Here is a 12,091-nt window from a genome sequence, read left to right on the forward strand (position 1 = left end):
CTTTGATTTATGCTGAGGAAATCCCTAATGATCCCGAACTAGGGCAGTGCTAAGCCATGTATTTTGCCTTCTTGAGACACACTATGTGCTCCTCTTGCAGCTGACACTCTGAATCACCATTTTATTTTCAGTCGCATTTACATCTTAAAACTTCATTCCTGGCATACCTAAAATTCCTGTTGAATTCAGTGTCAAGTGTGTAAGGAGCACAGAAGACCCTTCTCCCATGAAATATGTATTTATGTTCAATTGAGAGAATGCTGGCCCAATTTTGTGTGGAACTCCTTGTTAATTTTGAAGCTCATTATTTGTATTTTTTATTTATTGGAAATCTACTCATGCCACTGCATGCACTTCTTTTTGTTCCTATTTTCCTGCTTCCCTTGTGATAAGTGAGTTTTTCCCCTTTCCCATGCTCGGCCACCAAAGCAGTTTTGCAGATATTTGACTTTGTGATACGTGGCTGACTCTTGAAACAGTGTTCATGATATGATAATTAATATGATTTAAGCAAAATCAAAGGAAGACTTGTCATATGCATTGCAGTAAAAAAAATAATAGTGTAAACTCCCTTAGTATTTTGGGAAGGTATTCTCAGAGTGTAAATGATACTTTGGAAAACTAAAGATGATCAGCTTGAATTGCTTCATAAGGGAACTGAGAAATGTCTCAGGTGCAATTTTTTTTTTTGCTAATAATATGTCTTCTACGTTATGATTTTAAAATTATAGGAAATTTGAAAGGAATTAAGCAATTATATTTACATAGTGTTTCCAAAAAAACCCCTCTTGATTCTTTTCCACCCGGAACTGAGATGTTGTGTTAAAACACTGTGTTATGAAGCCATGTTATCAGTTTTCACATTTCTCCAGAAGGGTTTTCAGCAATTTTAGTATTCCATCAAGGCAGCATATTAAGGGGTGCAGAATTTACCTATTAAAATGCACAGAGCATTCATAGTTGCATCACAGATGTAGTCTTCTGTTGTTGTTGCTTTGCAGAAGAATAAGTAACCATTTAGAGGTGATGTTTCCTCTACCAAGAGGGCACTTTGAAGCAGATTTCTACACTAGCTTTTGGAAGTGAGCTGAACTAAAATCCAGTCTGTAAGATATTGAAAGGGGCTTTGGTCATATACAATATGATTTCTTTAGAGCAGATGTTCAGCATTGTACCATATTTATTGCTTTTTGGAGACTCATTTTTGGTGGAAAATTACCAGAATTTGTACTGAGACTCGCTCTGTATCTAAGTAATATTTCTTATAACTTAATGTAATAAGAATAGTTTCAACAAAGTACTATATACTCAGTACTTCAAAACCAATAAAGATAAGCAATCCATTCTCAAATTCCTTTTATTCATACAGCATTTCAGATTGATTTGCATAAACTAACAAAACAATATTACATTTAAAGATGATCTGTAACAGTAATAAAAATGTTCCTGCATCCCAAAGCTGCAGAAACGTCACTTCCAATCCATGGTGATCAGTTGCTAAGGATGAATTGTGCCTGTGGGATTTTGGCAAATCCAGCAGCTTTTTTCCATATTGCTAGACTGTCTTAAATCCCAAATCAGAAATCTATCCTTATTCACGAAGGAAGTGTGACTGTTTGCTTAACTTTAAGTCTCTAGAAACACTTAAAAGTGAGACTAAATTTTTATGTGTTTGAGAGCTCTTCTGAATACAAATGTTCTTTTGTCCGTATTTAAAGCTCAGTCAGGACAAGATGTGAGTTTTACGCATGGCATTTGAAATCAAAAGGACATGACTGGCTGGACTGCAGTTATACTGCATGCCCTGGCAATGATACATTATCATTACTGGTATTTTCATCACTTTAAGTTGGGGTTAGTGCCAGGGAGGAATGACACCTGTGTTACACAATTGCAGCACAGGGCGCATTGCTTTAAGACACTTAACTTTCCTATCGAAGCATTCCCAGTTCTTTTGTTTAGCTGTTCTGTTCATGACACTGCCAAAACATGTTTGTTCACACACTGTGAATCACCTTTGCAAACAGACAGAGATCATAATTTGGATCCAACATTCAGCATTTCAGCTTCAGAATGGGACTTTCAAAGCTGTGAGGACAATTCATATATCGCTTTACTATTGTGGTTGGTTAAGGCAGGTCTGAAATCTTACTCTAAATGTCAAATACACAGGTATACAAGAATAGCAAGAACTAGATCAGATTTCCTTCTATTTACCCTTGGGTTTTCTTTTGAAGCACGAAATTTTGAACAGTCTGTTGGTACATGAGCTGGACACTTTGAGTAGAATTCAAGGCACTGAAAATTGAAAATACATGAACTAGTGCTGAAGTACTGTAGAAATCATAAGCAGTTTTTTCCAAATCAATACCACAAGCTACTGGTTGTCAATGTTAAGATTCCAATGTACACTAACATATCGATTACATTTTCTTAAAGAAATAGGTGAATTGTGTCAATGTTGCAGTACTGCAAAGATTCTGCTAGAAAGAGCAGAAAAATGTGTTTTAACTCTACAGTAAAAATAGCAGGGATTATTAATTTTGCAAAAGAAAACAAGAAAGTACATGCTATAACAATATCCCTTAATTTCATGAAACTAATAACGTGTCAGATATTTTTTTTCCTCTCCCCTCCCCCTTTTTGTGAGTGTTTCTTCAGCAACGCTGCAGCTACTCCTGTAAGGATCCAATTTCAGCTCTGTCTAAATATAAGGGAATTACACAATATGGAGAAACCTTTATTCCATTACTATTCAAAACCATGTGTAGAAGAACATAGGAGGTTCAAATGTTTCATTGTAATAGCAACCAAAACTCTTGAAAAGAAGAGAAAAGGACTTCCATAAATAACCTGGACACAAAGCCTATCTGTGCTTAGTTACTGGAGAAGTAAATAGAGAGGTTTTACACATTTGCATGGTTATGATCCCAGTAACTTAACCAAGACCCCTAGCAGCAATAACTAGTGTTTGTGCACATCAAGATGTCTTTGGTTTTGCAACCCATCAGAGAACACTGAGGCACATATCTTGGTGCTGGTTTTGAGCTCTCCTATATTTCTTTATATGTGTTATCATCTCCTTTTCCTTCACAGGTTTTTCCCAGAAGCTCCAGATAAACAATAGCTTTTAACTGTGAAAAATGACAGCTGCAAAAATCCAAACTAAACATTTGCTAGAAACGCTTCATCCAAATCTCTCCCTTAACAGAGCTTTCTTTATCTTCCTTTTACTTCTCACAAGGACCTGCGCTTGAAAAGGCTTTTTCATTCTCATCTCCCAGCCTGGGTATCAGGTGGATTGCTGCCTTTGTGTTTGCATGCAATTTAAATTGTGATTATTACCTTCTGTGTTTTCAAGGGTTGAGCAGAATCATGATCCATACAAATATCATTGCCACTCTCTCACTGTTAGCGCCACTCTCACCTACTGTCTCACAGCATTTCTATGCGAGTGTCAGTTTTCAGCGCTCCACCTGCATGCTTTAAGAATAAGTAATTATGGCTGTACATCACTTCGGTATCCACCATAAATGTCTAATTTGTTGTTAAGTGTATATCTTGCTTGTAACAGAGACTTTAATTTCGGATCATAGACTGACTGTTGCACTTTAAGAAGGGCTCAGAAATGGAGACTTTATAGAGAAGAAAGAATGGATGAGCAGAATGCTCCCACATAAACTTGCTACTTCATTCTCTTGTCTTCAGTGGCACACCTTATGGCAGTGCTCATAAACATTTTTTTTTAATTTTTCTTTCCACAGTGATTCCCTATAACCATGATGTGGTGACTTTTCCTAGCACTTTCCCTTTTTTTTCAGATTAATTTCAAGGTTTTGAGGCCTCCAGTGGGTCCTGCACCACAAACAGGGCTTGGTCCAGTAAACTTTTTGTTGGTACCATTATCTTTTTGTACCACCAAGAATATGTAGTTTTTGTTACTGTTATAAACCCTACGAGACTTTGCAGCACTGCTTCTCATGGGCTAAATAATTTCTATTAGAAAAAGGAAAACTTAAGTCTTTTCAGCTGCTTCCTCTTGAGAGATGTAAGATATCAGCAAATTTTGCTAACATGTTCCAGAACAGCCAGCTGTTACTATCCACCTGCAGCCGTAATATTGATTGAAAAGAATATAGAACCTAAGCATGGATAGCTTCTGTAATTATGCAGAAAGAGTTTAATACATGACTCTACTTCAAATGTCACCTGGCAACGGCTGTTACATAGCATGGAATACATTAGGAAGTAATTTCATTGGTTGAGAAAGTCTCAGTGAAAGACCATGCGCTGGTTCCTTATTTTGTATTTCAACGGAGTCCTGAAAAATTGCCCATATATACAGAGAAATCAATGACAAGACCAACAGGACTCAGACGTACTGTTAAATATCAGGTAAAAAGCTGCTCACACATTCCTATAGCACTGCAATTTCCTAGCAATGTAACTAGAAGTGGCTGTTTTGCCAAAGATGGTATATATGTGAAAAGATAGGAAAGAGAAAACAGCTTTTTTTCCAGGGAAAAAAAAAAGCTTTTTCCAGATCTGATTGAATAAAGATGCTTTTTTCTTTCAAATGTTTTGACCTTTTGCTACAAAGAATGGAATAAGTTTGTCAAGAACCTTTCAGCTTCAAACCTGTTTTAAATACCTCTGTAGTTTGCTTATATACCCTGTCAGGACCCTTACTATTTTTGATTAATCAGCTGATACAATATTTGCAATTTTATTGGAGATTTTGGCCCAAGGGAGCAAGGAGTGAGAGTTGGTCTGGTTACACAACTGCTGGCTTTATAAATGGACATTTTTGGGTTTCTGATTGAAATTTTCAGATTATTGATGTTCAGATGAAAAGTAAAAACTTTAACAGAAAGTTGACTTCTGTTGGCAGGGGAGGGTGTTCAATAACAAATTTGCCATGTTTCCAAGAAAGGTTGAACGGTCAAACTTGGAGTGACTCTTGCCCTCAAAAAGTTTAAGTCCAACAGGCCATAAGCAGAAGCAAGGTTAGAGGTGAGTCCACAGCATGACACTAAAGAGGGAACAGCGATTCCTCTCTACATCCTTTTGAAAACTTTCTGATAGAAGATGGCCTTTTCCACAGTGTCCCCATTCCCTAGACCGGAATTAACAGTGATGCTGATATTCTTCACCGAAAGGGTTATCAAATGCTGGAATAGGCTGCCCAGGGAGGTCATTGAATCACCTTCCCTGGAGGTATTTAAAAATCAAGTAGATGAAGTGCTTAGGGATAAGATTTAGTAGTGGACAGGTACGGTTGGGCTTAGTGATCTCAAAGGTCTTTTCCAACCTGGTGATTCTATGCTTCTATGCTAAGCTCATTTCATAGGTAGCATAACAGTGCGTCAGAGGTCTTACTATACTGAAACCCTTTGAGTCTTATTTTAATGTTGCTCTTTGTAACATCTCAGACTTCAGCATTTCTTTCTTTTAAGTAACTAAATGAAGAGCTCTACCAAGGGAAAAAAATCCTGTAATTCACAATCTGTAGACCATTTTCTGCATCACTTTTCTAAGGCTTTGTTACTGCTTAAGGATGTGACAAATTCCAGTTAACAAGACACAGGTGCAGCTGATTAGTGAGTCTGGTGGAGCTCTGCATGGTCCCTGACATCTTCCCTCAGTAGCTGAGTATGAAAAACTCCTTAGCTGAAGAGGAAAAAAGCTAAATGCTATCAATTTAAAAACTTTTCCATTCAAAAGGACATGAGTTCCTAAAAAAAGAGAAAAAGAATGTGTATTTTGTTTTTAAATGTTAGCAGTAATGAAGGATTTAAATTTTAAAAGGTCAGAAAAATGAGGTTGTAAGTTTTCATTGGGAATTTTATGCAAACCTGACTCATATGACTTGTTTTCTTCTTGATAACAGTTGCAAGTGACACTTTTTTTTCCTCTCCATTTTGAAGTCCCTCCAGTATGATTTATTTTTGTATGGCTTTGTATAAGGTACTTTGTCAGGAAAGATTCCAAAGACCTTCTGACACAAATACAGAAATACAGCAATTTTTTTGTGAGAAGGCAGCAATCCCACATTGCCAGTTTCTCACATTCAGAAACAGTGACTCAAAATCTCACAAGTCATGGGGATGGCCTTTTTTTTTTTTTTTTAAAGGAATGCAATCCTAAAGTAGATCTGCTCTTTAAAGGGATGAAAACTTACATTTATAAAAGAAAGATAAGGGATTTTAAAAAAAAAAGGAGGAGGAAAGGAGGGAAGGCAGGCAGGCAAGAACCCAGCTCACAAAAAGCTGCATGTTTCAGGAACTCACAAAACACTGCAATATCTGAAGAAGCAACAGGAGGGGAAATCAAGACATTAAACCAAGAAAGTGAAGCAGAGCCCCGTGGTATCCCGAACCTTTTGATATTCAACGCTTATTCAGAGAACAAGACCTCAGACTTAATTTCAGTTGAAAGCTGTTAGTATTAGTTATTAGTAATTTCAGTTGAAAGCTTAGTGCCCAGTTCTCTTATTTTAGTTGGTTAAATGATGACATGGGTCCTGCCTGACTTCGAACAACTGGTTCCCACATACTTTGGCAGCTCATAGTGAAGTTTGTACCACACTTGTAGTATGCGGCATCATCCACTGAATTGACGTTATCGTGCCATTACTATTCAATATATTATAGAATTAATATTTGATATGTGTATGCTACATCAATATTAAGAATGCCTGACACTTCCTACTGCAAACCCTATTTTCAGTTAGTTATAACTTCTCATCCTTGCAATGATTTGACACAAAATTTTCTGTGCCAGGTGTCTGCCTCAGGCAGAATTTTGTGGTGTTGTTTGGTTTATTTGTTGTGGGTTTGTTTTTTTTTTTTGTTTTAATGTCAGCCAAAGCAACTCAGCTATTCTGAGGAGTTGGCTAGGGAAAATGATGCAAAATAAACCTGGCAGTCTTTTTGAAGGGACCTATTGTGTCCGTATCCTGGGGGAAAGCCGTTAACCTTTGGCAAATGTGTGACTTCTATTTTGAAATCTGCTTAGGTTGGTAGGTTCAGATGGAAAACCTGCCAGAATGTGGGTGAACAGTGAATGCTTAAGAGATCACAGTTGACCCTGTGCTCACACAGACCTGTTGAAATATGATGTCCCCTGTGACTGTCCCTGCTCAACAACTTCTGCTCCAGTCCAGAACCACCCTGATGTGTGCATGCCCTCCAAAAACTAGCAGCTCCTTCCAGCCCCGCGCAAGAAACTGCAAACTTCTGGTAATAAGATAAAATGTGTGACACGTTTCAACTATTTTTTCTCTCCTTGTGTTCAAGGTTCATCTTTGTATTGCTCATACTAAAAATACTGGGCATCCTTTAACATCTGATTATGTTTCTAATTCCTGAAATAATTTGCAAAGGACTACTGGGAAAAGCAGATTTATTCAGTAAATGTTAAGGCTAAGGCAAGACTAAGCCTTGCCTTGCTTTTCATTTGAATCATTTTAGCAGCAAGATACCTCCAAGTGCGTGCTTACTGCACGTGTTATGGGAAGACGACGTCTTCCTTCTTCTGTCAATGGGCAGAACATACCTGCCTTGTCTCATATTCTCCGACATCTGTCTCCAATCTGGCATTCCTTGCACAGAGCTCGAAACAGCAGCAATTATGTTCCCTCATGCTGTGAAGCCCCAATGCATCCCGAATCGCACCCATAGATAGCATGGTTTTAGTTGATGGTGTTTACTTGAAGGCTTTTTTGCACTGTGCTCCTTCCACCTACCCAGAAGTTGCAAATCAGTTTGTCAGAATAACATAGTAGATTGACAATTTATCATGAGTGAAATGAAATTAGTTTTCATTTTGAGTACAACATGAGTTTGAATATTGCTTCTTTTAGTGGTGTTCATACCCTCCGAAATGAATAAAAGAATTTTTATGGTGAAGATTTCTGCCATTTTTCTCTGGATTGATGTTCTGGAGACCAGAGCAGTTTCCAGGGATTTTTTAAATCATTTTTAATATATTTCATCAATTTTTAATTTCTTAATTTGATGATTCTTTATATAAAAAAATGAAAACCATTCTATTTAAAATTTTTGGGTTTCTAAATTATAGTGTATATTAAATGCCACCCATTGTATCTCTTTATGATTCATAAAAACATCCAGAATAGAGATAATTTTCTTATAAAAGAGTGTTTTAATTTGCATACTGTATATATAGTTGCGTTGCTCTAAGGGGCATAGCTGTGGTGTTAAAGAATGTCAGCATAGACAAAGACTAAAAATTAGATTTATTCAGTAAATGTTTGATGGCTGTGTCACAAACTTTTTATTATGGTATTCAGTTCAAAGATATTTGCATACTTTTTTGAGCAAACTGCATATTTTTTCAGCTAAAATGTATATACTGTAGTTATTATATTTTTACACAATTCACTGCCTGAGCTGCATGGACTACTTTAACTATCACCAGGAATACTTGACTGAGTTCAGCTGCTTATTTGAGTGCTTTGGTTTGTGTACTTTATTACTCCAGCAGTGTATGTTGATAAAGTTCTGTTCTGTGCTGTTAAATTTTTGGTTCTGCCAATCTAACTGTACACCATGCTGGGAGAACTGCACGCATTGCTAAGTGCTTACTCCACGGTGAACATGAGTGGTTGAAATGTTATAATCTGCAGCGTTTTGTTAAATGAGCTGCATATTTTTGTTTTTATATATGTTGCTTACCCAGTTTTATGCATTTGCCCAAGTCATTATACAAAATAAGCTTGATTGGAATAAGAACATTCTCTACCAGCTGTCTGCTCTGAGTCAGTATGCAACAAAATTAGCAACTTTCTCTTTCCAACAGTGGCATGATTGCATCCAAAGTTTAAGGCAATTGGTTTGGAGATCTTGTTTGTTTCATTCACTCTATGCAAACATCAAGATTAACAAACCAATTTGTTGCAACTTAATTTGTTTTCACAAATATGAACAGAGTTAAGTAACAGTGGAAAAACTCAGCATTCTAATACAGGAAGATGCTTCCATGTACAGTGGAATATATGGAGATCTAAATATTATCATCTGACTTAGAGCCATACGTTATAAACATAACAAGATGGAAAATAACTAGTTTGATCCTAAGATGGATATTTCATCAGATAAGCAATATCGTAAATACTTAAAATTACAAATAGGATGTTTTGTAAATTATGTGCATGCTTTCATGAAGAGTTTTAAAAATAAGCTCATCTCATGGCCATTAGAAATTCTCTAAATGCTGCAATAGACAAAATACATGAAAACCTCAAGTACGTGGATATATATTTGCTTATTAACGTTGGTACAAAATTGAGGTAACGTCTCTAAGAAAGTGTTTTCCTCAACTTGGTAGTTCTTTGAGTCACTCCCAGTAAAACCTACAGGTTATTCTTAGCCTTTATGTGAGTAATTTGCGGAGTTCGCTTATGTAGCAGCTTGTGCTTCCATTTACAAAATCTTCATCACTGCCTCACCTCAAAAAAAAAAGGTATTCAATTTTTCTTGAGTACAGTGTTTATTGAGGGCTATATAGTGTACCTGGGTCCCTACTTGCTCCTGTTATCAGTGTCCCACTGCTGATTGCTTTTGCTTTAGTATTATAATTCACTCTTGTCTGAGCAGACTGCCTGGAAGATCCAGATTTTTTTTTTTTGCAAAATTTTACATATGAAAGCTTAATTGATCTTATTGCTTCAAAGAGTGGCTATTTAATGCTCAGACTTCTCATGAACCATTATTTAAGAGTGTAAATATTGTAACAGTTTGTTCTAAAAACAAATGTGTGAGTACCTAGGGGCAAATATAACTTTTAGTGGTCTGTCTTCAGTGACACCTGTGGGAAAGAAATTTAAAGAGAGAGGTACAAATGTAATGTGTTAGTATATCCTGGAACATTATATTAAAATTAATTTAGTGTTCGTATTTCAGTTTTTCTGCTTACATTATTGTTGGGTATTAAAAGTATGAAAAACGAGGAGTACTAGATTTAATATCTGAAAAGTAGATGTAATACATGAAATGAGATAAATTGAAGCTAGAATTTCTTAACAGAAACAGAATAAGTAATTTTGTATAAAATGACTTACAGCAGACAGATGGTAAAGAAGAAGGTTTTGTCTCTGTTTTCATTTAATTTCAGTATCAATCCATTACCAGCAAAGAGCTAGATTTTGCCTTTGCTTTGGACTGTAAAATATCAGATACAGTTTTCCCAAAGTTATTAGTATAAACTACCATCAGAATTGGACTCTTTTCATCTTCTCTGTGATGGCTATATGTGATCTCTACTGCGTAGGCATCCTTTACAGTTCTTGCAGAGGAAAATTCTTCCTTTTGCCAAAGGAAATGATGAGAAATAGTCTTTTTCTTTGTGGAAAGAAAATCAGAAATCTTTATTTTTTCCTGTTGCTGTGTGAGGCCTAAGAAGGTAAAAAAAAAAGGCAAGTAAGAAGCTGTAAGTGATGAACCAATTGGAAGGTTTTCATTAGGACTGCTACCACATCTCCCAGCTTTTGCACCAACTTCTCTAACACTGCGGCAAACTGGAGTCATTTCTCTCTTTTCAGATCTGAGCAACCTATTTATTTTTATGGCTAGGATATTGCTGAAAAATCAGCATACTAAATTTGAAACAGTCATTCTATACATATCATTGCAATGTAAGCTGTCATGGACCATTAAAATACTAGGAATATGTGGGGAATCCATTATCTGGGATCTATGCAAAGTACAATAATTCATGAGATATACACCTATTCCCTATATTTCTGTATATTTTTATGCAGCTGTTATATGTAAAACACATATAAACTACTTCAAACTATTTCATATTTTTTTTTTTTTATCCCCCAGAGAGTAATTTTTAATGTCGTCAACTTCAGTAAAACAAAAAGCCTCTACAGGGATGGGATGGCTCCAATGGTGAAATCCACAAGCAGACCGAAGTGGTGAGTTATCCTTTCAAAGATTTGCTTGATGAGGTAAAAGTGTTTTACTTGGCACTCTCTTGTGGTGAATACCTTACAGCTCAAATGCAGCTTTTGGTAAGATTACTGGAGGCTTCTTTCAGCTTTGCTGTGATGGTGTGTTGTAGTGCCTTGTTTCAAGTAGCATAACTGAAATAATATCTGTTTGAGCAAACTGAACATTCAGAGCTTGGGCCAAATTATTTTTCAATGACACCCTCGCTGTCCAACAGTTAGGACAGTCCCTGGCCTGGTTTTTGCCCATGTCACCTAGTAATTTCCCCAAAAAAGCCTGTGTGTGAGATGGACTCGCAGCATGTGAGATGAACTGGGCCTGATCCAAAAGGCTGTTTGGATTTGTTCTCTCTTTTTTTGGGATGGCTGGAGTTTAGTGGAAGAATGTGAGCTCTGCCATGTGAGTTGATCTGGTGTTTGCTTTATCTAAGGCAGAAGCAAGCCAAACATCCTGGTTGTAACCTACACAGAGAGGCGTGCACGTATGAAACACGTGAATACCCATCTAGATGGTACATTTTCTCAAAGCTAATGTAATGAAATGTCTACTGTGAATAATAATAAAATGTAAATCTAATGAGTCCTAATGCATGCAAGACTCCCAAGAATTATGTGATTTGCCTTTAGCTAGGAGACTTGTTTGAATATGGATAGCGAGGTTAGCCCATAAGTGTACAGTAATGTATTCTTGTAAGCTTTTGCAGTTGCTACTTTTTTATTGGTTGATTAATAATACATTTGATCGATCTGCACATTATCTGAGCCTTATAAATGTATGTTTCTCAAATACTTCAACTGTCATAAAATTTCCACCCACATAGTGTTAAAACTTTTGGTGGCCATAAGATCATTGTTATTGTATGGCTTTCCCTTCATAGGACCAACAAGCTATTTGTTTTTTCCCCTAGATGGTAAGGTTGTATGGACAGAAGAACTGTCTCTCAATACAGTTAGTGGATGGAATCCATTCTGGCTCGATAGAAGCATGTAATAACATTGAAAATTAATTAAAAGAATCCATTGTGTTTAGTGTTTTTGTAGCAAAAGCCATGTTAATTGTGTTTACTATTCAACGTCAGAAAAATCTTTTGGGGCATTTCAGGGCCATATTTA

The 12,091-nt window shown here is 36.5% G+C and overlaps 1 protein-coding gene across 6 annotated transcripts in view; it reads left to right on the forward strand.

Annotated features, from left to right (window-relative positions):
- Positions 1-12,091, forward strand: part of LOC104060194 (AGBL carboxypeptidase 4) — a 954,436-nt gene that overhangs the window by 226,796 nt on the left and 715,549 nt on the right. For all 6 annotated transcript variants that reach the window (XM_054073734.1, XM_054073733.1, XM_054073732.1 and 3 more), the window contains exon 4: positions 10,851-10,945. In XM_054073734.1, coding sequence (XP_053929709.1) covers positions 10,851-10,945 — 95 coding nt within the window. The remainder of the gene's footprint in view (positions 1-10,850; positions 10,946-12,091) is intronic.

Source organism: Cuculus canorus, chromosome 8 (assembly GCF_017976375.1).
Source record: "Cuculus canorus isolate bCucCan1 chromosome 8, bCucCan1.pri, whole genome shotgun sequence".
NCBI lineage: Eukaryota > Metazoa > Chordata > Aves > Cuculiformes > Cuculidae > Cuculus > Cuculus canorus.